General features: G+C 40.4%; 3 protein-coding genes across 3 annotated transcripts in view; 2 read left to right on the top strand and 1 right to left on the bottom strand.

Annotated features, from left to right (window-relative positions):
• The first annotated feature begins 4,274 nt into the window (after positions 1-4,274).
• Positions 4,275-11,479, top strand: LOC131888240 (venom dipeptidyl peptidase 4-like). The gene is made up of 6 exons (XM_059237043.1): positions 4,275-4,646; positions 4,751-5,563; positions 7,298-7,505; positions 9,432-10,552; positions 10,819-11,052; positions 11,119-11,479. The coding sequence occupies exons 2-6, from the start codon at positions 4,858-4,860 to the stop codon at positions 11,307-11,309; spliced, it is 2,460 nt and encodes an 819-aa protein (XP_059093026.1). The 5' UTR covers positions 4,275-4,646; positions 4,751-4,857; the 3' UTR covers positions 11,310-11,479.
• Positions 11,475-15,794, bottom strand: LOC131888241 (probable serine incorporator). Its single transcript, XM_059237044.1, has 6 exons — positions 15,518-15,794; positions 13,219-13,349; positions 12,974-13,143; positions 12,483-12,898; positions 12,014-12,393; positions 11,475-11,810 (listed from the first exon to the last, which is right to left on the bottom strand). Exons 1-6 carry the CDS (start codon positions 15,692-15,694, stop codon positions 11,669-11,671), a joined length of 1,416 nt encoding a protein of 471 aa, XP_059093027.1. The 5' UTR covers positions 15,695-15,794; the 3' UTR covers positions 11,475-11,668.
• Positions 15,795-20,665: 4,871 nt separating this feature from the next.
• LOC131889230 (phospholipase ABHD3-like) overlaps positions 20,666-21,214 on the top strand; it is a gene marked incomplete in the record, with an annotated part of 2,844 nt that continues 2,295 nt past the window's right edge. Inside the window, 3 exon segments of the mRNA XM_059238291.1 lie at positions 20,666-20,711; positions 20,785-21,098; positions 21,157-21,214. Coding sequence (XP_059094274.1) covers positions 20,681-20,711; positions 20,785-21,098; positions 21,157-21,214 — 403 coding nt within the window.

Raw genomic sequence — 21,214 nt, 5'->3', positions numbered from 1 at the left:
TGTGTTCATTTCAAAATCCCAAACACAGGTAGACTCATGGCACAATGAAATAACGTGAGATACATTGCTTAATTATCAAATATTTGCGTATTATTGTTTGGTTTGTTCAAACTTATATTGTATACCACTGCAATGAGGTGAAAGGATCTCCGATGGGGAATGATATCCAATAATAGTTCCTTATTTAGATTTCAAAAAGTGAACTTGCAGGTCTTTAAATCCCATGTACTTTTTTAACATATTGAGTCATTTTTCGACGGACTTTGTAAGCTTTTTTTCGCGTCGCTCTTTATTATGTTGAATAAATGAGTCAAAACAATTGCATCTATTTCCACTTGGACTCTCCTAAAATATCACGGTGATGCATCAATGATACCGAAAAACGGCAAATATTTGCTTTTTTACTAATACCGTCTTAAAGTGATTGTATAGTCACGGGAGTACACTGCTATCTTAAGACCATATTATTAACAAATCAAATATGTGTCGATTCGTCTCTCAATAAATCGAGAGCGAAGCACCAAATAGGCGACCAAAGATGTTTCTATCTTTTATGTCACCCATCTTGATTTTTTGTCCACTTTGCAAGCTAAAGCAATATTAAGGTAAAACTTGAAGTAAGACTATCCTTTGGTTCTACTAAAGTTGTCGCGTCTGCTGTCTCGTACGCTCTTTGCTTCCTGTTACTATAATGCCCACGATGTTTTTCAAGAATCCAAATGTTTGATTAGTAACACAAATCGATGATTGACTTTCAGGATACTCTAGTCCGTTAATTGAAATGGCCAACATGTCAGGTGTTCGCCGAAGCAATCGAATGTATTCCTGGGAACAATCGCACTTCCTGGCCAAAGCACTTCTAACGCAAGTGCACGCAGAGGAGCATTGAGCATCATTCCTGAGATTTTTCGAGCAAACCACGCGAGGAGTTTCAATTTCTGACGGCTACTCAAGTTCAAACTCAAAAGGGCTACTTAAGATAAGTAAGCGTGGGTCGATGGTTGTCAGTGATACTTTCTCTGCCTCGATCCTTATTTGAAGTGGTTAGGACCACTAAAACCAAGGAGGGGCAATTTAGAAGAAAATATTGGAGGCTTGTTGGGTGAGGCTAGTGCGTATCGGCGACCTCAAGACAAGTATTAACTGTACTGAAGTACAATTTGGAAAATGCTAATTGGACTAAAGCCTTGTTTGTTAACTTGACTAGATTTAAGAATAATGCAATAATGGGGCGAATTCTCATTTCGTCTTAGGTTACTTTTTTTGTTATGTGTTTGAATGACTCTTGTGTGTCTTCATGACCAAAATTGTTGAGATAACAAACGTTATATGCTGGAAATGGTATTTTTTTATGTCTTGGGAAGAAGGCTGTTTTGCTTCGATTTTGTTATTGTTTCTAACGTACTTCTAAATGGCAGGAAAACTCCATGTATTTATTGACATATGTCCTTTATATGATTGGTGCATAAAAATCGCAAAAATATCCAAAACATGTTACCCGAACTTCTTCTGCAAGAATAATCCTGCAAAACTGAAACCCAACCACAAAACTATTAGTATTCTTTTTTTGTTTATGTAATAGAGCTTGGTAAGCTTTGATCCCAATTATACCATTTTAGGAGGCAAGTAGCCAAACTTTGTTGCAACAATATCCACTTTCGTTTTTTGCTAACACTGTAACAATATCTGGACATCCAATTCCAAGCTTCTTTTTGACAATTCATCAGAGTATGGGATACTTCTTTGTCAGCTGCAATTGATTAATATGTGTAAATTCTGCATGGTGTGGTAACCATTGATGTTACCCCAAAGATTGAATGGGAAATCCCTCCTTGGAAAACCCACCCTCTTAGTAAGAAAGTTGCCTGACTCTGGAAAAAGATACCAATGATGATTCTTAACGAGATAGATGGAGACATAGGTTTTCTTGGAAGGCAGGATTCGATCCCACGCCCTTCGAGGAACCAGGTCGTGCCTTGATATCATGGTATCAGCTATCATGGCTCCTTTTTACATTTACTAATCGATCATATGGCACTCTTATAATAAGCAAGCTAACTAATAATCTCTGTGTCAATTATAGGTGGCTTTGTTGCCTTCTTTTCAAGAAAAGTTAGAAGAAACAGAAAAGGTTCAATTTTCAATGGTTTTGCCACATTTTTGACCTCGTTTTGTGACAAATTAGGGTAACTACGAGGCTCAAAAGCTCTATTGGATCATAGCCAGGCGTTAGTTAGCTCATTACGAAGTGATAGATAGGGTCCAATGATCAAAATATCAACGTAGAGGCTAAATCAAATGTGAAAATTCTTAATTTTTGACATCGTTTGCTCTTAATAGGGTGTCATGCATTAGAAATACTCCACAATGAGTACACGTAAAATTGATTTTACGTCTTGATCTTGAAGGAAAATGAACCCACGAATTCCATGACATGGAAACGTCAATTGTTATTTTTTTTTATTGTTACTTAATTTTTAGCTTCATGCTGTATCTAGGTTGTTTTAGATTTCATGACATTCAGAATGTTACAAAAGTAAGCAAGTATCATTTGTAATATACAATGCTATCTAAGTCATATGATTTGCATCCAACTGCCTTTCCAATTTTTTTATCTTTTCCCTCTTCTTCAAGATTGGCTTCAGGGAATAAATAGCATGACTTAAGCATTAAAAATGATTCAACCCCTTGATTGGAGATGTCCCTTCTAAGGTCATTTCAGGTCTCAAATTCACAAGAATGGGATCGACAGGCCAGATTGCGGGGTGTACTTCAATCCACCCTTATCTAACTGATTTTAAGGATCAGTTTTCGGTGGTTATCTACCGGTACAATTCTCCTCAGCTCGCCATCGTTACCAAAGCCAAATTGTAAAGGAAAACCATAAGATCGGCAACAAGATTTGAACAACCACAACAACCACTTCATCCGTGTTCAAGCCATTTCTATTGAATACGCAGATTATCTTTTTACCTGTTGTACACGGTGAAGTTGACAATCCCAATTACTGTACTATGTGACGTATATGTTAAATCGTTTTTTTCTCTCTTTATATAATTTTTACCAAAGTTGACAAATTCGATAATATCTTGATGGTTATTTTTAGACAATCGCATGTTAGAATAAGGGTAGGGTTTCTTTTTGAGTGCATGCGTAAGTCTACAAAATCTCTGCAATCTTCGTAAGCAATCTTGAGATAAACCAACCAATTTGAAGTGGCATGTTCCAGTTCAAATATGAGCAAATTTAACCAACCCGAACGGTGCTTGAGCGAAAATAATGATCAGACAGATTTCGACTGAATCCGGTGTTATGAATGGAGGAACACCAAGAATGTCGCATTACAAATTAACCATAATTACGTAAAAAGATGTTCACGTGGTTACACTGTTTACCTCAAAACTGTCACACTAAGTTTATGAGCATTGTATCGTAATTTATGTATTTGTTCATAAGAGATATAAATATATATCTATTTACGAATATGAGTTGGCTCGAGTACTTGTGGATGACTAATTAAACCTCTATTTTCCTTTGTTCGTGCATTCTTTGTCAAAAGTCCCGTGGGACAAGCCATTAAATAATACCGTCTTATGATCCGCTTCTTCATCGATCGCACTCATAAGAGCGAACGGCCAGCCGCCCTTCCTTGATCATGGTTTAAAGTGATGCTTATCAAAAGGACCAGATTCTCACGCAAATTGTTCAATAATCGGATTCACAATGAACAAAAGTGACCAAAATGTATGGCTAAGGAACGGTTGTGCAAATTGAGAACCAAAAAATATCAAAACTAGATATAACCTATTTTATGAGCAGAACAGCCTGAGCCAACAAGCCACTCAATACAATTTGGCTTAAAGATTAATTCAATTTTGCAAAAAATAGGCCCATCTATGTGTGACAACTTCGTAGAAAAGAAGATGAAACTGATTTTATAGGAATAATTTTTATAAATACTTTTAAATTTCTTACGATGGGTTTGACTTTTCTCGTTTCTCCAAGTTGACTGATAAATTATCTATGAATTTCAAAGTTATTGATGTTTCCATAACTCAGAATTTGTTTGAACAAACAAAGGAGCATTATTTCGATTTATGTGGCCTGTGATAATGTTCATATTTTTGTCGTCACCAAAAACTGAAAAAAAACTGGACTTTCAAAAATGCTTATCTCATTTTTCTCAACTTCACATCCAATTAGGCAACCTATTATTAGCTAGTTCGTTTGTCCTACAGATCAACACATTGTTTTGAGCAATGCCATATCCACGTGGTGTAATCGATTCTGTTTGTCTTTCTTTCTGTACATCGAGCGCTTTTTCCCACAATAACTATCTAATACTCGCGGATTTTGTTTCTGGTCTAGTATGTCTAACATGAACACGACCGAGAGAGTGAACGTGGTTGGGTTCAAGAATTGGAGCTCCATAGTCCCCGGATGGAGCGAAGAATCGACAGAAGAGTGCGAGTGATGCTCCTTAGGGACTCCGGGCACCGCCACAAACACACCACATGACAAACTCCGAGGCAAGCACATCCCTATCATCCGCCGGCCAAAGATTTTTCACCGACTCAGTCAGTCGCGGAGTTCCTTCTCAAGGGGAAACAGCGTTTAAAACATTCTGATCGAGAGGGATTTTAGAGGCAAGTGACATCGCCCCACGACTTGATAACAAGGGCATCAAGTATAATCTCTAAAGCTCCAGAAAATATGTCAAATCATTTTTTTTCTCTCTCTCTCTTTACAGCCACATTATGTGTAGCTAGTGCAAGACCTCATCCAGAACTCCAGACTTCTTCATTAGACACCCATCGCCCTTCTTTCAAGTAGACTATCAAAATTCATTCAGTAACCATGGCTAGATCTCAATTGTTATGGGCCTGCTTGAGCGCTCTCTTGAGCGTGTCCTTAGCCGGCTACATCAATCCTCGGACCTCCGAAGAAGACCTCCTCAGTGATATTTGGGCCTCCATTGATTCGGACAATGCCCAGCCTCACAACATCCAAGAACGTTCACCTCAGCGCGGATTCCCAAGCTTAAAGGAGTCCTTCTCCCTCAGTGAGATTGTGAATTTTGTGCACCGCAGCGAACAATGGAACGGCACGTGGGTCTCGGATACCGAATACGCCTACCGGAATCGGGACGGAGCTTTGGCCTTGTTTTCGGTTGTGTCAGGCCAAAGTACCACTCTGGCTCCGCCTCAGGTTTTGGAGCAGCCTCGCGTGTTCAAGTATTGGTTGTCCCCTGACCTTCAGTACATCCTCATGGCCGTCCGACCTCAAAAGTTGTTCCGACATAGTTTCATCGCCTTGTACGACATCTACAACATCCGCACGGGTCAACGCACAACCCTCCAGCCTCCTGCGAGTGTCCTAAGAGATTTTGGACCCCCCGAAGGCCCAGGATTTGGACCTCCAGGCCGACCCAAGGGACCGCAGCAATTGCCGTTGTTGTTTGCTACTTGGTCACCCACCGGAAACGCTTTGGCCTACGTGTTCAGGAACAATATTTACTACCGAGAAAGTCCTGAATCAAATGATGTTGCCATCACATCAACGGGTGAGTGGTTTTGGTTTATGCAGCGGTTAAACGATTTGCTAGTTGATTACAGCGATCACGTCGGGAAAATCCATGGCCATGCTTGAGGCTCGCGGATATTTAATTTTACTTCTGCTTCTCCACGAATGTGCACATGTTTTTTTTCCAATCATTCAGATTGATTTTCCCATGAAAAGGGACGAGTGCGAGTCGATGAGACGAATAGCAGGACTGCTTTGACAAATTGTCCGTGAAACAATTGAATTTCAATGACACCCTTGAGGGAATAACATCAAATGACGAGAGGATTCCTTCACTATACATATAGCTCATCCTCGAATTCGAATGATTTCGTTACATAACAAAGTGCTTTTGAGGACTGCCGTCTTTTGAGTTCTGCCAAGAAATATTAAGGGGTTTGTCTTTGTTAAAGAATGAGGACTTGACCTTGGAAAGCACATGAATGAGCTGGAGGTCTTACTTGTACAACTGCTCCATTTGACACAAATAGGTAAAGGTGAAGTCCTAATGATGGCGATTGGTGGAAACGTCATCCAATGTTCCGTTGTACAAAGACACTTGTGAAGTCCTGGGAAGAAGCAAAGATTCGTGACTTGCAATTTCTTATTATTACTCCTGGAAAACGAGGCTCGAATTCGATCATTTCTTTTGTTGGCCTTTCAAAAGGAAACAAAAACACCAATTGCAATCATACTTACAAAGAGCCGAATCAGGTGCGATACTTCAAATCCTCATGTCACCACTTCCTGATTTGTCTTGGAAAACCTGTCGAGTTTTTTCATCTTCCTCGGTTTCAGTCCGTTTGATGGGTTTGTAATGGTTTGTTTTCGAATGACGACCAAGGAAGTTTGAGATTACATCTGAATGATGATCTCGTAAACACACGAAAATTCGGAAAAAACTCACGCTGATAATGACACGTTTGTCCTTAGAGGGTTGTAAAAGAATGCCTCTCTTGTACTCGGGATCGTATTCCTTCTCCATTTTGTTCAAAGGAAGGGAGGATGGAAAGAAGGAAGTCATTTAGCTTTGAGGGTGTCGAATGCACACCTCAAACCCATCCTGTGCAGAAGAAAGTTTCTGGTCCACATTTGTACGAAACAACCAATAGTTAGCACATGTGGAGTAGCAGGCTATTCATCGTTTCAAACTGAAGAAGTTTGCTCCTCCAAACCTTCCCTGTACAATGTACAATGTACATGATCAAGCATCAGAACTGTTAAGGAATTATAATGTCCCATTTTGTGTGTCGAAACCAAGCTTGATACGTACATGGTTGAAACATAAGTGACCGCAAGCTGTTTAGTATCATGCTAAGATTGAAAAGATGGTGCCTGTAAACATTCAACACTCGAGCATAGGTGGGTCTGAAGTGTTAAAGTGATACTGCAGTAGCTGGAAAATGAACATTCTCTACACTTGAACCGTTCTTGCTCGCGGTCTGAATTGGCGGTTTATGTTTGATGATCAATGAGATCTTTTGTGCAATTAGTTCAAAAGTTTGTGTCCAAAATGTGTCTAAATATACCATGAGGAAGTGGTTAAAAAAACCCCAAAGCACCCGCACAATTGGGTCAACAATGCCCACCTATGACATATTCGCCATTTCTTTGTCGTAAAGGGACTGTCTGGGATTAATTCTCTGATCTTGATAAGGTGGGAAATTCGAACCTGACTGACGGGTGCCTTGGAGTGAGTGAAGTTGACCTTGAAATGGTTTTTCGTCTGATACAGGTATCCCTGGTGTGGTGTTCAATGGCATTGCTGATTGGGTCTATGAGGAGGAGGTCATCTCTGACACGAAGGCATTGTGGTTTAGCCCGGATAATAGACATTTGGCATGGATCGAGTTCAACGATACCGAGGTGGAGGTGATGCCCCTTCAAGTCTATGGACAACCCAATCGATTGGAATTCCAATATCCCATTCCTACACCCTTGAGGTAAGCACAAATGCCAAGAGCATTCCATTCTAATTTCATATCGTCCATGTGGATGTTTACTTTTTGACTGAACGGGGTCCTTCAAGCATTTAGTTCGAGCCTCTGTCGGTGTATCTACCAAATTGAATGGAGCAAGGAAATAACAACGAGACAATCATCGGTGTATGAAATGAATGTATTGTTTATTTAGGAGCATGGTTTGGATGCTGATTAGGATAAGCGTCTCAAATATGCAAAATCTGTTTCGGGAGCGTGAAGTCAAATTGATAGATATTTCCAGGAACGGCAAGTCAAATTTACAAAGGTTTACATTGGTTTTTTTACCCTGGTTAAGTTGGTCAATGAAGAAAGATTAAAAACATCTTGACTCGATGTACCCTGAAAAAAAAGGTGGAAAGTTAATATTGTCGATAAAATGTTCAATATTACGAAAGCATGTTGGAAGTGCAAATCTGAAAATGGCTTTCATTTTTCGTGCAAATAATGTTATTGTTTTTCTTTTTATCGACGATTTACTTGTACTTTAATCTTAACACCTGGGAGTCTGCGAAGCATCCGCTTTGGAGAAAAAAATTAAGGCATTAGTCACAAGACAAATAAAAAAAGGATTTTCCCCTTGATAACATCCGCATCCCAATCAAACCTTGTCTAGCATTTCATGACCAGCCACTTTGGAATATAAAAATCGAGATGAAAAAACCAAATGTCGTCAAGGCCACGTCTTTCATATTCCATGTCTTCTTGTTTACGGTTAAGAGCCTCAGCTTCCCTTAATATGGTCTGAATACGGCTGAGGATCACGACCATCTGAATTGACGCGAGCAAGTCTACCATATCTTAGTTCGTGATGTCCTTCCGAATTGCTAAAACAGATCTATCATTAAGCCTACAACGACCTTCAAATGAATTTGGTTTCCCCTGGCTCTCAGAAGAGGAGATAAAGAAAGTGATTATGGCAATTGAGGACTCCGATGAAAGGCATTTCCAAGCCATAATCTGCTTTAAAAAGGATGATGTCGGTGAGGGACTTGGAGGTAAAACTTGTTGATGCCGGAGGCTCTGCTCCCGAACATGCGGCTGTGCCACCGTAATTTGCCTCCAGGTATGTTGTTACCAGCAATTACGGCAATGATTGCTCAAAGTCTACTAGTGATAAACGCACATAATTGGCTAGAAAACGAATGTGAATACTCGATTCAAGGCCAAGTTCCTCTCTTTCTTAAATAGATACGAGAGATCATGGATGGAGGAAGATCTGTGTTTAAGCTTAATCATGAGTTTGAAAGATGAATAGGAACTGACCAAAGACGAAGAGCCTCTGGCCATTTCATGCCATCGGGAAATGTCAAGTGGTAATGGTAATGCACGAATACTGGTGTGACCACTTTTTACGGTGGATTTGAAATGTTCTCACGTGAAGGTAGGGCTGATAGAAACAAAGAGATTCCGGCCATTTAGAACCATTTTTCAAAAGTGTTTACTACGCTCCAAATGAAGTGGTATAAAACGAGACCGACCAATCAGTTGTTAGATGACGTGTTCCTGTCAAACCGACAATATGAAAATGGAAGACTACCAAAAATTGCTACAGCATTGCTAAAAAAATTGTTAATGATATACTAGAAAGGTATAATAGAATTGTAGAAAAATTATTTGAATTCAGTTTTATCAAAGGGGTCTGAAACGGGAAAGCTATTAGCAAAAAGTGAACAAGTTATCATTAAAGAGGCCATCTCAAAACAAATCGTGTATGTTGTTATGAATGCCACTCAGCACTAACAAACCTTCAGAAAAAAATGTAGAAACTAATAATGCACCCATAAATCACCACTCCCACAGACTCTCAAAAGTTTTGCTTACATGTATCGGTTCTGACCTAACTATGAGTTATTGCACTCATTAAAGGGCCAATGCATCTCGTTCCAGTTACCCCAAACCTGGCCGAACTAATCCCTTCGTCAACGTGTACGTGGCGGATGTCTCCACCCGATCTCCCCGGTCCTATCTTCTTGAACCGCCCACTTATTTCGGCGACAGGGAGAAGATCATCTATGCCGTAACTTGGGCCAATAATAAAGAGGTATCCCTCACTTGGGAGAACCGCCACCAGAACTACTCCATCGTGTCCATTTGTGATGTGGCTGTGGCAAATTGTCGCGATTCTCTCGTCATGACCGAACCCAATGGTTGGCTTGAACTGGATCAAGCTCCCGTGTTTACTCAAGATGGTCGGCAATTCGCCATGTCACTCTCGGCTGACGGATTCAAGCACGTTAATGTAATCAATCGGGACACCAATCAAAGGATCCCCATCACTTCAGGCAACATGGTGGTGACCGAGATCTTTCATTGGGACGAGAAACAGCACGTCATTTATTTTGAGGCGACGCGAGTTGGAGCCCCTGGGGAACGCCATTTGTACACCGTAACTGATTTCGACTCAGGTCGACCTGGGATCGTGACTTGTATTAGTTGCGATGTGGTCAACAGTCGTGGCGGTGCCTGCGGGTATAACCAATTTGAATTTTCCACCCAAAAGTCTTACTTCACCCTCTCGTGCCAAGGTCCTCATGTGCCCCAAGAGTATCTCTTCAAGGCTCCGGGTCAGAAGATTGCCACCTTGGTCACCAATGACGATCTCTCCGATGCCTTGGCCGCTAAGAACTTACCCAAGATTTCTAATCTGGACGTGAAGATTGACGGAGGCCGTCATGTGGCCAAAGTCAGGTTGTATCTACCGCATAACTTCAATGAGAGGAAGCAATATCCCCTGCTGGTCAACGTCTACGGAGGGCCTAATTCCCAACAAGTGAACGACAAGTTCAAGCTCGATTGGGGAACTTATTTGACCACATCCGAGGAAGTCATTTATGCCGTTATTGATGGTCGAGGTTCGGGATATCGTGGGGACGATATTCTCTTCTCCTCTTACTACAATATTGGCCAAAACGACGCTCAAGATCAGATCGATGTAACCAAGAAGCTCATTTCCTTGTACTCTTTCATCGACGCCACGAATGTCGCCATTTGGGGATGGTCCTATGGAGGTGAGTTATCGGTGGTCAGGGTTCAAAGAAAGACCTCGATGCACTTCCGACAACCGTTTGTTATACTTATTCCTGCGGTGTCAAGCGATTAGCGTGTAATGAAAGAATCTTGTTTGATTGTTGCAAAAAAAAAGGATTAATGGGATTAATCCATAATCCTCTTGATCGTTAAGATAACACTCCCGCAAATCTGAATTGGCATGGTAGCCTTGATGGAAGACCGTATAGCAAAACCACTAATGAAACATGCAATCTCGCTTGGACAGGTTTCATGAGCATCAAGATCCTGGAGAAAGACGCTGATCAAAGCAACATCTTTAAATGTGGCATGGCCGTGGCGCCAGTGACGAGTTGGATTTACTATGACAGTATCTACACCGAGCGCTATATGGGTCTGCCTAATCCCGGTGACAATATCGATGGCTACAATAACGCTGATACCACCAAAGACGTGGAAAAACTCCGGAACAAGAAACTCTTCATTGCTCACGGAACTGGAGGTGAGTTGCAGGCTATGAATGAAGTACCTCTTGAACTTCCTTTTGATCTATTTCTCCTTTTTCTAGATGATAACGTGCACTACCAAAACAGCTTGATGATCATTCGAGCTTTGGAGGAGGCTGATATCTTATTCCAAGAACACACCTACACGGATGAGAACCACGGCATTGTGGGCCTTCGACCCCATCTTTATCATTCTCTCACAAACTTCTTGCTTAACGATTGTTTCGGTCGCAATGAAGTCGTCAAAGGTTGACAGAGGACTGGATCTTGGAGTTAGATCAATGTCTTAGTTAGGATGAGGAAATGGCTATATTTTCCTACGAAAAAAATGACCTGAATGTCTTCTTTTATTTTACTTGAATGTGTATATATATTGTGAGAGAACCTGCCATACACAGAGAATAGTACAACCCTAAAATAGTATTACAACCGCTTCTTGAATTTATTTTCTGACAACAAACATGTTTGTGGAACTCAGGAATACAGGAACATCTTTCTCTGAAGTGATGCGAGCAAATTGCTCAAGAGTAATGTTGGGTGACGTCAATAGGTAATATAAGGTACTAAATTTACAAATTTTTACTCCAAAGTAAGTTACGACGACCTCAAAACTCAATAACCAAAATCACGATCGCTTAAAATGGCCGGAGCCACCAAGGTCCACAAGTATAAACCCGCACAAATCCAAGAGGATACAATCTTCACCCACATGGCACCCGCATTGGCCTCATAGTTACTTAGGTTTCCGTCGGGGCTGAAAGGGAACGAAATCGATGTTGATTGGATCAAGGCAACACTATGTCAAGGTTTTAGAAATAGGATTAAGATCGCTTACAAATCATAGTAAAATGAAGGATCTCTCTGACAAATCCGCCATCAGAGATTGGTCATTGCATACATCAGATATATGCTAAATGTATGCGCCCCAAAAGCAACAAGTAATGATTCATAACTTACTTGAACCAATTGGTAAGCGTCATCATAACGTAGAGCGTGGCCAAAGCGAACATCAAATGGAAGAGCGAATACGAGTACACCACTTCTTCACTCTCATTGTCCCAAACTTGTTGGCCACCGGCTTCGGCATCAGTCTTAGTCTCACCATTGTCCTTGGTCAAGAGCTTGTCAGCACCGCTTAATTTGGACGCGGTCGAGGCAGTCGAGTTTCGAATGGACGAGTACAACACGCAGAGGAACCAGATCACAAGACCAATGATGGCTTGGGCATCGAAATGACCTACACCGGGGTTCTTAGGGTCAATTGGGGTCATGGTCGTGGTTTCTAGAGTATCGTTGCCGTTTCCGGGGAAAATGTCGGACACGAAAGCTTTGCAATCCTAGGGATCATAACGAGAAATAATCAAATCGTTCAGTCCTGAATTGAACTTGAAAAGATAGGAAGTGCCCGATGATTGATAATACTCACAGCATAGGGACTGTTAGACATGGCGGACCACGTCAAGTACAAAATATACAACGAGATGGCGCCTGATTGAAGAAGGCCGGATTTTGGCATGTTTTCTTGGACTTTGGGGAGGATGGAAATGACGCTTAGGATCACACAGATGATCAAGTTGAAGGAGATGAAGAACTCGTGAAGTTTGCATTGTCCAGCTTCTTGACCCGTGTAGTAAACGAAGTAGAGAACAACGGCAGTGATACAGAGGGCAAACATGCCGAACGTTACGGTTAAGAGGGCTACAAGCCATCCCCGTGAGTCAGTGTCCTCATAATTCCCAACCCAGACCTCGGCCCAAGAGTGGGCAAAGTCCACAATCAGCACCAATTGGATCAGAATGAAGAGGAACGCCCCAACAAAACCGAAGTACATCCAAACCGTCCCTACGAACATGAAATAATTGGAGGCATTGAAATTGAAGAAAAAGGTTGACGGAAGTTTGAAGTGTCAAAACGTACCAAAGCTGCCTTCTGGAATAAAGAAAGCGCCCACCATTCCTCCGATGATGAGTAGATATTTGATGGCCCAAAATCCGTTTTGGATTCCCGATCGGAAATCATTGGAGCTCTTGACATTGATCATGATGACAGACATGAGGAGAAAGAATAAGGTCACTATAAAACACAACCTGAAAAAAATGTTTTCAAAGAATTAAAGTTAAAATATGAATTTGAATGGCAGAGCATGATTTAGCCAATCTTACCTATAGACAGACAAATATCCAACAGCTTGGGCGCAATCAAACTGATACGACTCCACTCGATCTTGGAACAAAGCTATGGTTGGGTCATCCTTTTCGTAGCCTTTGCAGAATGGCACGCTTTTGAGACTTGTCTGCAATAAACGATTTTTTTTTAAATTTTTATAAATCCATGCAAAATCCAAAACGAAGGTACAATGAAATTCGAACGTGGGACATACAAGTAGTTTTCATTGATTAAAAGCCTTTGATGGAAATTTATCATTTGATTTTTCTTTGCTTGTTTGAAGATAAAAGCACGGATTAAAAAAAAATCACAAAAACGGTCCTAAAGCCAGAACTTGCATTTTGGGTTGGTTGTTAAAAGTAAAGCAATTTTCAAAGCCAAAAAAAATCAACAAAAATGGTACCTATATAAGGATTGTTCCGGTAACCAAAGTTCTTATATCGAGATTTCATTGTATTGGACTGTTTTAACATTTTGTCGATTCGTGACTATAAAATTTTCAACATTTTAACTTGGTTTTGATTTGAAGCGTTCTTTGACTGTTAGCGCTTTTATGTCAGTCCTTTTATTTCATTTTCATATCAAATTATTTCAATATTGACAAGATGGAGAATGCTTGTTCGCATTAACCTAGCTATGTCAAGTAACCATAAATCAAAATAAGTTAATGATATTTTAGACAACAGAAGTTTCAATCAATTCCCAACATGCAAAAATACAATCCGTTTTTCAAGTTGTTAGGACTCTTTTGCAAATTTTAGCGAACATTTTCGGGTACGGCGGCTGCAAATCGTTTTCTTGAAATTGTAGGACTAAGTGGGGCCCTATCAAGGGCAAATATTGCTTCCACATGGATACTTTGATCATTGGATTATATCTATTACTTGAGTTCAAATCAACTCGAACATGGTTATGGTGTAATGTAATTTAAGAGTCTCAGGGTTGGCCTGGTCAGTCGAAAAATTAAAAAAAAATAACCTTTTTTTACGGCGATATGTAGTTACAGTAGCTATAAATCGACCAAGGAGACAGGACCGCTTGAATTTTAAGCAGAGATTGCACCTAGTTTAATTGTTAAATTGATAGGAGTTTCTACAGCAAATGCATGTTGCATTAGTCCGTAAAGAGTCTGAAGTTTCCGTTTTCCACGAAACTTTGACACATCAATCCGAATCCACAAACTGATAACTAGGGCGGGTAAAAACATTGCACTAAAAACGACCAAATATTCAAGTTATATTTGATCGAAAAAGCTGCAAATATTTAAAAGATATTTATGATTGAAATGCATAAACATACAAGTAGGACTTCGCATTTCTGTTTTTGGAAATGCACATTTGCCTTTGAGTTTAGTCTGATAGTATTTTTTGCTTGATTTGGGTACTCAAGTTCTCGAGATGAAGAACAAAATATCACTCCAATGTGACTAGAATGTTAGCTTCCTCAGGATGGGATTGATTTGATCTAAGAAGAAGCTAGTGAATCAAGCTGGCTGAATACTCGTAGATTTCGCAACAATCAATCAATGTTCAACTTTTTCTCTTGTTTGAGGGTCACTTGGAGTTGTTTCCAGGAATTCTCCTACGTTCATAAACAAATATAAATATTTCGCTTTGTTCAATAATGGTCCCAATTCCTCAGGCGCATTCTGAAATTTCTGAAAACTCTTAAGACTAAATTCTATGTTGTTGCCTAACCTGCAGCGGGTTTCATTATAAAACATCCGGTTAATAGTGCAGCCATCAACCTGCCATTGTAGAAAATTCCACTGAATCATAGTTACTCTAGTTAGTACTGTACATGGATGGCCCAGCGTCAATAAAAAAGCAAAACAAAACTCATATTTACCCTTCTTCCTATTCTGTTGAATGGTCATCCCTCTCAATGAACCCGCCATATTTCTACCAGAGGCAACGATGTTTTAAATTAGATACCATAGCACTTTAGAGTTGCCTCAGAAATCTACTTATTCACGTGTTTGGTTCCTTGAATCGCAAAAATACGATAAAAATGTGCAAAACATTACCCACGGGATTGAAAACGTCTAAATATTTACTTTTTGAGAAAATGGCCAAATACCCAAAAAAAAAATTTTTTTATTGAAATTAAATGTGTTTTTACCCGCTCTACTGATAACCAAACTGATACAGAACTTGATATATGTTGTTAAGACACAAACATGAACATTTTTTATGATTCAGATTTCCCAGATTTAGGCCCATCCCGCTCAAAAATATGCATTTTATGTGGGTGTGACTATTCCTGGGCAGTCTGATGGTTGTGCCAAGATTATACCTGGATTCCCGGAGCGAGCATGATGCAGCACGTGATCATGGTAAGGAGTAGGAGGATGGCGTACATGATCCGGGATGAGGTGGAGCTCTTGCACGACGGGCAAGCCGAGCAGCATAACGAGACGGCCGCCGAGGTGCAGCAACACGCCATCGAGGCCAGAGAGAACACACAACCCATTTTAAAGATGAAGGTGGAGCCAATTTAGTTAGGGATCACGGGTCTCACAGACGGAGAACTGGGATCTTTGTTATCTTGTTACGACACAAAAAAAACGAAATGAATCATAGCAGAATAGCGCGAATATTGGAGAACCATGAGAAAAGCGTAGAAGGGATATCGGATCTACTGGAATTTGATTTCAGATTAGTGAAGTATTATGAATTGATATCAAAAGTAATCACATGACTATTAAGTATGCAGGTATATGAGTTATGATGTAACGGGGGCATCTCAGAGTGAAAATCAACGAAAAAGGACCATTTAGTCCTTGATATATCCTAATTTGTATTCAAATGCATTGCCAACCAATTGTGCTCCTAATTTCCGTTCAAAAGTAATAGTTTTTGATATGTTTTAGGCATGTAAATTCTTAATCTGAACCAGAATTACATTTAGCAGAAAAGTCGACGCTGTTCCTGATAACTTTGGGAGCTAGATAAATCCAAAGAAATGTCTGGGTATTTCGCTCAAAAACTGATAAGGCTTTTTAACCATCGTGTTGAGTCAGAATGGCGACGGACGGCTTGTTTGACTATTGTTTCCAAGCCTTAATCACCTTTTAAAGGTGACTTTAAATGTACAAAATAAGATTGAGAATGTGAAAAGTAAATGAATAAAGATACTGTAAGTGACAAATAACTAACGAGACAAACTTCTTCCATAGGCTTTTCGTGCTTCCATTCATATAAATATGCTCAAATGTTGAGGTGGTTATCAACCTATTCATCAAAAGTTTTACTTAGTACTTATACCCAAGCCAAACCAATCACCTGGAAGCTTTTTCATCCGAGTACAATTGCAAGCCTTCACGTTCCGATTAAGACATATCGTTACCTTGCTCATAGATAGCTCGTAGCCCTAATAGCCCCCACAATGGCAGAATGAAAGGAGCCCACAATCCACCTATTGCCATGCGTACTTAAATCAGGCCTTGTTGTCACAATGACGGACTTATAAGGACCCTTATTTGCAACGTCAGACAGCCGGAACAAAACGGGAAGACGCACAACGGATTGCTATACAAACCACTCGTGATGTGCCACGAAAGCGATTTCTTTTCCGGAAATTATGTGACCCAGGCCACTAATCATACATAATATTTTGAAAAAAATAGTCAAAAACAACACAAACGCATTAAAATTCAATAAAGAGGAGTCGGCCCAATCGGCCCGTTTTTTGGTGGAGGCTCACTCACAAAGCGCCCTCTAAACTCCAGAACTTAAACCATATTTCCTGCAGTGTAAGGTGGCTATAGAGACGTGGACTGCGAACGGAAGCAAAAAATTCTTATCTCAAAAACCGCTCACTTCATCCCGAACAAGCACTTCATACGACCACAAGATCTTGTTGAATATAGGACTGGGCCAAGTTTGAGCCCAAAACTATGCTTAGGGAACTCAAGAGAAATGTCCAAAATTACGTAGTAAAGCCTACATGAAATTCAAATTTTCAGCCTGCTCTTGGCCAGCCTCATAAGCTTTTGACAAGATAACTTTGAAACGAAACACTTTACAAGCACGGATATAAAATTGGCCTACCATTAATTAAGCAGGTTTACGTTTCCTCTTTTTACTTTAGTTTAAAAAGTGGCTCTGAGTTGCTTTGACCAAGAGTAGGCCGATTTGGCGGGAAGCTCGTTCACGGTCCATATTTCTAGAAGTTCGTGTCACAACCCACCCTACAAGTGGTTGATAATCCGTATTGTTCACGTGAAACTTGCCCACAGTTCTCGGGTCTTTGATGATCTTGGGAGTCTTGTTTCAATCGCCCCACCGGTTGGATCGAGGTCACCCAAGATTTTAGGGCGGATCGAATGAAGGTATTTAAGCATCAAGGCTTAAATAACGTCGTTACACATAATAGCGTTACTTGTAACGACTTTTGGGTAACGCTACCGGCGTTAATTTCAAAAAAATTCTGATCAAAAACTGGTCTAACTCAGACTTGAAAGATGCTACTGTATTAACACCTGGCTACTCCCTACGACCATTTAACGGAAGTAAATTGATTCGGGAGTTAATACTGATGAAAACAGGAACATTAAATGTCAAGTACCTATATTGAGTAAGTCATTCAAAATCACAGATTGTAAAATTGGGTGTAGGCAGAAGGGAGAAAAAAAATGTAAAATTGCGACTTACTAGATCATACCCTAATCTTCATTCGAGGAGCAAATAAGTTTGTGACTAATTTCCGTCAATTAGCTCTTGGAAACGTTTTTAGGTGCGTATGTTTTCAATCTGAGCAAGGTAAAACAAAGCAAAAAGGTTAAAATTGGTCCTCATGATTTTGCGAGCTCAGAAAATGCCAAGATGTGCTGGGGTTGTGCTGTTCTGGGGACATTTGAACATCTTGTCTTAAGATATGTAGAATTTGCGTCACCCAAGGTCATTGAAGAATGAAAAGCATATTCGAGAGAAAGGAATCTTTGGACAAACCTGTCCCTTTGTGTGACGATTATATTTTTTACGCCAACATTTGTTATGCTGATCGTTTGTCTTGTTTTCAAAGGGGAGTGGACTGTTTGCTTTGAGCTAATTAAATCAATATGAGGTGATCTTTGGCTTACGACGACAATCATTTAGTACGATTTATGATTTGCCGAGAAACTGATTCTAATTTCAACATTGTCTGGAAATGGAAGACTCTCTCTTCTATCCCATTCATCTTGCTCTTGGGTCGATCTTGAAACGCAAAAGCGATTTGAAGCCCTCTTGTTTTTCCAAGGCCAGAAAAATTTGCTTTTCTCGTGACCTTGGACATTGGTGTGGGCAAAAGAGTCCGTCGTGTTGCCCACCAAAGTAAAACCCAAACATTATAAATTAAATGAATTTTTAAAAATGTACTATCCTTATGACTTCTTTTCAAAAAAGGATGAGGTATTTTGTTCGTTTGTTTGTTTCGGAATTAGATGGCATCTCAGTCGCTCGGCCTTTAATCTGATGATGGGTGTCTCAATAAAGAGATACTCCCGATTTATGTATTATACTCTCCCTCGGGAATGGCCTCAGAACCTTTTGCTACGGACCCTCCCTATTTTCTTTTGCATCGATATCTGTTTGGGTTTACATGGAGCTATTTGGGTTTGATCTCAGGAAGGTTTTACATTTCAACAATTTTAACGTCGAATCAGTGAATACTTTTTTCATTCTTCACTTTTTAATACCTTGATGCAAAAACCTATTATTTTTCAGCGATTTTGACTGACTTTCATGAAACGATGCAAATGACACAATCTTGAATATCAAGGGATGCTAGTGCACAAAGATTATAAAAATAAGTAAGGTAAAACGTCAGAATTGGAGGCTCATCTTTCAATTGAGGTATCAGTGTCAAAAGAGGTACATTTTGAGACCAGTTTTGCTACTCCCTTCTCAGATTTGGACCATCAAAAACACAACCCAATATCATTTATTGACTTGGAACCGCTCAGAGACCCCCTATTTTTGTCCTCCTCACCAACTGCATCTCTTCGATTGACATTTTGAACCAAGGAAAAAGTCTACCCTATTCACTTCCTCAACGCCTAGGCATCTCTTTCTTGACCCCATTATCCAACACCCAAGAAACCACAGTCTTAATCAAGCATTATTCGAAGAAGCCACAGCCTGCACCAGACGAACAGCCTCCTCCTTCTCCTCCCCTTCTGCGTCCTTCTACCTACTCGTCAAGGGAATGAAGACCGTGGCGAGGTCACCACTGACTTCGACTTTCTCCAGCCTTCAACAAGAGAAGCAAGTGAGAAGCAAGTGAGAAGCTTCTCAGTCCGTTCATCCAAAACGATTCCACTCCTCTAGGCCCTATTCTCCCTCCCAAGCTCTCTTTCTCTTTCTCTCTCTTTCTCCAAGTGAGTGCATGAAATCCCCAGGCCTGCATTCAAGATAAAAGAGCAAGCACATTGACTGAACACTCTAGCCTCATCCCAGTTGGATCACCGAGGAGTTCCTATTCGGAGTCGAGTGAGGTCTGTCGTCAAGGACGGTTCCATTTGCCGACCGGAGCAAGCAAGGCCTTTCTAGTGCGGATCGATCCGGAAATTCACTCCAACAACTTCAGGTAGATATCTGTAATGATGGTTCTCATTTTATGGCGAGCTAGTCGCTACAATTGGAAGGAGAGCAATGTTAGTACTTTGGTTTGTTGGTTCAATCATTCGACGGAGAAGTTACTTCGGTTTGGGGCTTCTACATAAATATTGAAGGTGGAGGTTATCATGAATATTTTAAGGTTACGTAATCTTTATGTCATGAGTTGTAAGATACGTAGTCAAGTAGAGGACACAAAAGAATATTCGAAGCAACATTTTATCTACATATTGACAATGTTCATCGTCAAACCGACTTATGATTAAGCACATTGAGCTTGAATAATTGATATACTCTAGGAGAAATACAATGCCGGATCGGAAGATCATGAAACTCGATTTTAAAGTACGTTTGGCAATCTTGTGTTTGATTCTAAAATTGGACTTTGATAATGATGACATTCAGTCTAATAGATTTTGCACTATTACAATGCTTTTCAACAGTCGTATACGTAATTCATTAAGACGGATTCTTGAATTGAATTCATAAGAACACGAGCCTCGTGCTTTCATCCTTCAAAATAGCTTTCTTTCAAAGAATCACGGTCAATTTCATTGAAACCCCAACCCATGACCCTTCAACTCATGTTTGTACGTTACGTTCGTAGCATAGCACGATCGTACTATGATAGGACGTGGATGCCCAAAAATGTGTGAACAGTACAGAAAATCGCAACAAAAATTCAGATGGCAACAACCTGGAGCGGCCATGTGCTACATCACCATTGGTGTAATAGTCCTTGGGTCTCCTTGCCCTCGAAATAAGCTCCAGCATTGGGATGATCAGGACACTTCCGCGAGCTAGGTGGTAGATTTAGTGGGAGAGAGACTGTTGGTAATCGGAACAGAGTCGATAACAAATGAACGATAATGGTGGAGCATACACAAAAAGTGGGTCAATGTTATGAGGAAAACGAAGCGATCAACAGCTTGTATGTACTGATCAATGGCAATTGCTTTCCAGTGACCCGCTATTCCAAATTCAAGACCACAATGTCATCTTTTGAGGCGGGATTTCAGTTCCTTCTAGAGAGGCCATGGACCTCACTCACCAGTTTGGTCATGGCCGGATTGGTTGTGTACTACCATTTGAAGGTGGTAGCTCCGGTGAAGTTTATTTGTAAGAAAGGCTCCCAGTTGGAGAAGCTTTTCCGCAAGTCCTTGCCAGTGGCCAATGAGATGTTCAAACCGACCATTTGGTGTTTTGAGGCTCGATTCCAAACTGTTTTTGCCAGCGTTTGCCGCGCATTCATCCCTGATATCCCCTACAGACGAGAGGTAAATTGACATCTTCAGGATTAAGGAACTCTCAACGAATGACTTGTCATCTTTTTAGATTTTGAAACTCTCCGATGATGGAGAGGTTGGATTGGATTGGTTGGACAATGACAAAG

This window comes from Tigriopus californicus, chromosome 10 (assembly GCF_007210705.1).
Source record: "Tigriopus californicus strain San Diego chromosome 10, Tcal_SD_v2.1, whole genome shotgun sequence".
Lineage (NCBI taxonomy): Eukaryota > Metazoa > Arthropoda > Copepoda > Harpacticoida > Harpacticidae > Tigriopus > Tigriopus californicus.
Note: the sequence above shows the minus strand (reverse complement) of the source record. Positions and strands in the feature narration are given on the sequence as shown.

What these genes read in the sequence shown, in the direction of transcription:
- LOC131888240 (XM_059237043.1), top strand. Translation starts at nt 4,858, where the DNA reads ATGGCTAGATCTCAATTGTTATGGGCCTGCTTGAGCGCTCTCTTGAGC. An exon ending in TGTTGCCATCACATCAACGG is followed by an intron (nt 5,564 to 7,297) that starts GTGAGTGGTTTT and finishes CGTCTGATACAG; the next exon opens with GTATCCCTGGTGTGGTGTTC. An exon ending in TTGGGGATGGTCCTATGGAG is followed by an intron (nt 10,553 to 10,818) that starts GTGAGTTATCGG and finishes TCGCTTGGACAG; the next exon opens with GTTTCATGAGCATCAAGATC.
- LOC131888241 (XM_059237044.1), bottom strand. Translation starts at nt 15,694, where the DNA reads ATGGGTTGTGTGTTCTCTCTGGCCTCGATGGCGTGTTGCTGCACCTCG. An exon ending in TATTCCAGAAGGCAGCTTTG is followed by an intron (nt 12,899 to 12,973) that starts GTACGTTTTGAC and finishes TCATGTTCGTAG; the next exon opens with GGACGGTTTGGATGTACTTC. An exon ending in ACGCTTACCAATTGGTTCAA is followed by an intron (nt 11,811 to 12,013) that starts GTAAGTTATGAA and finishes GTTCCCTTTCAG; the next exon opens with CCCCGACGGAAACCTAAGTA.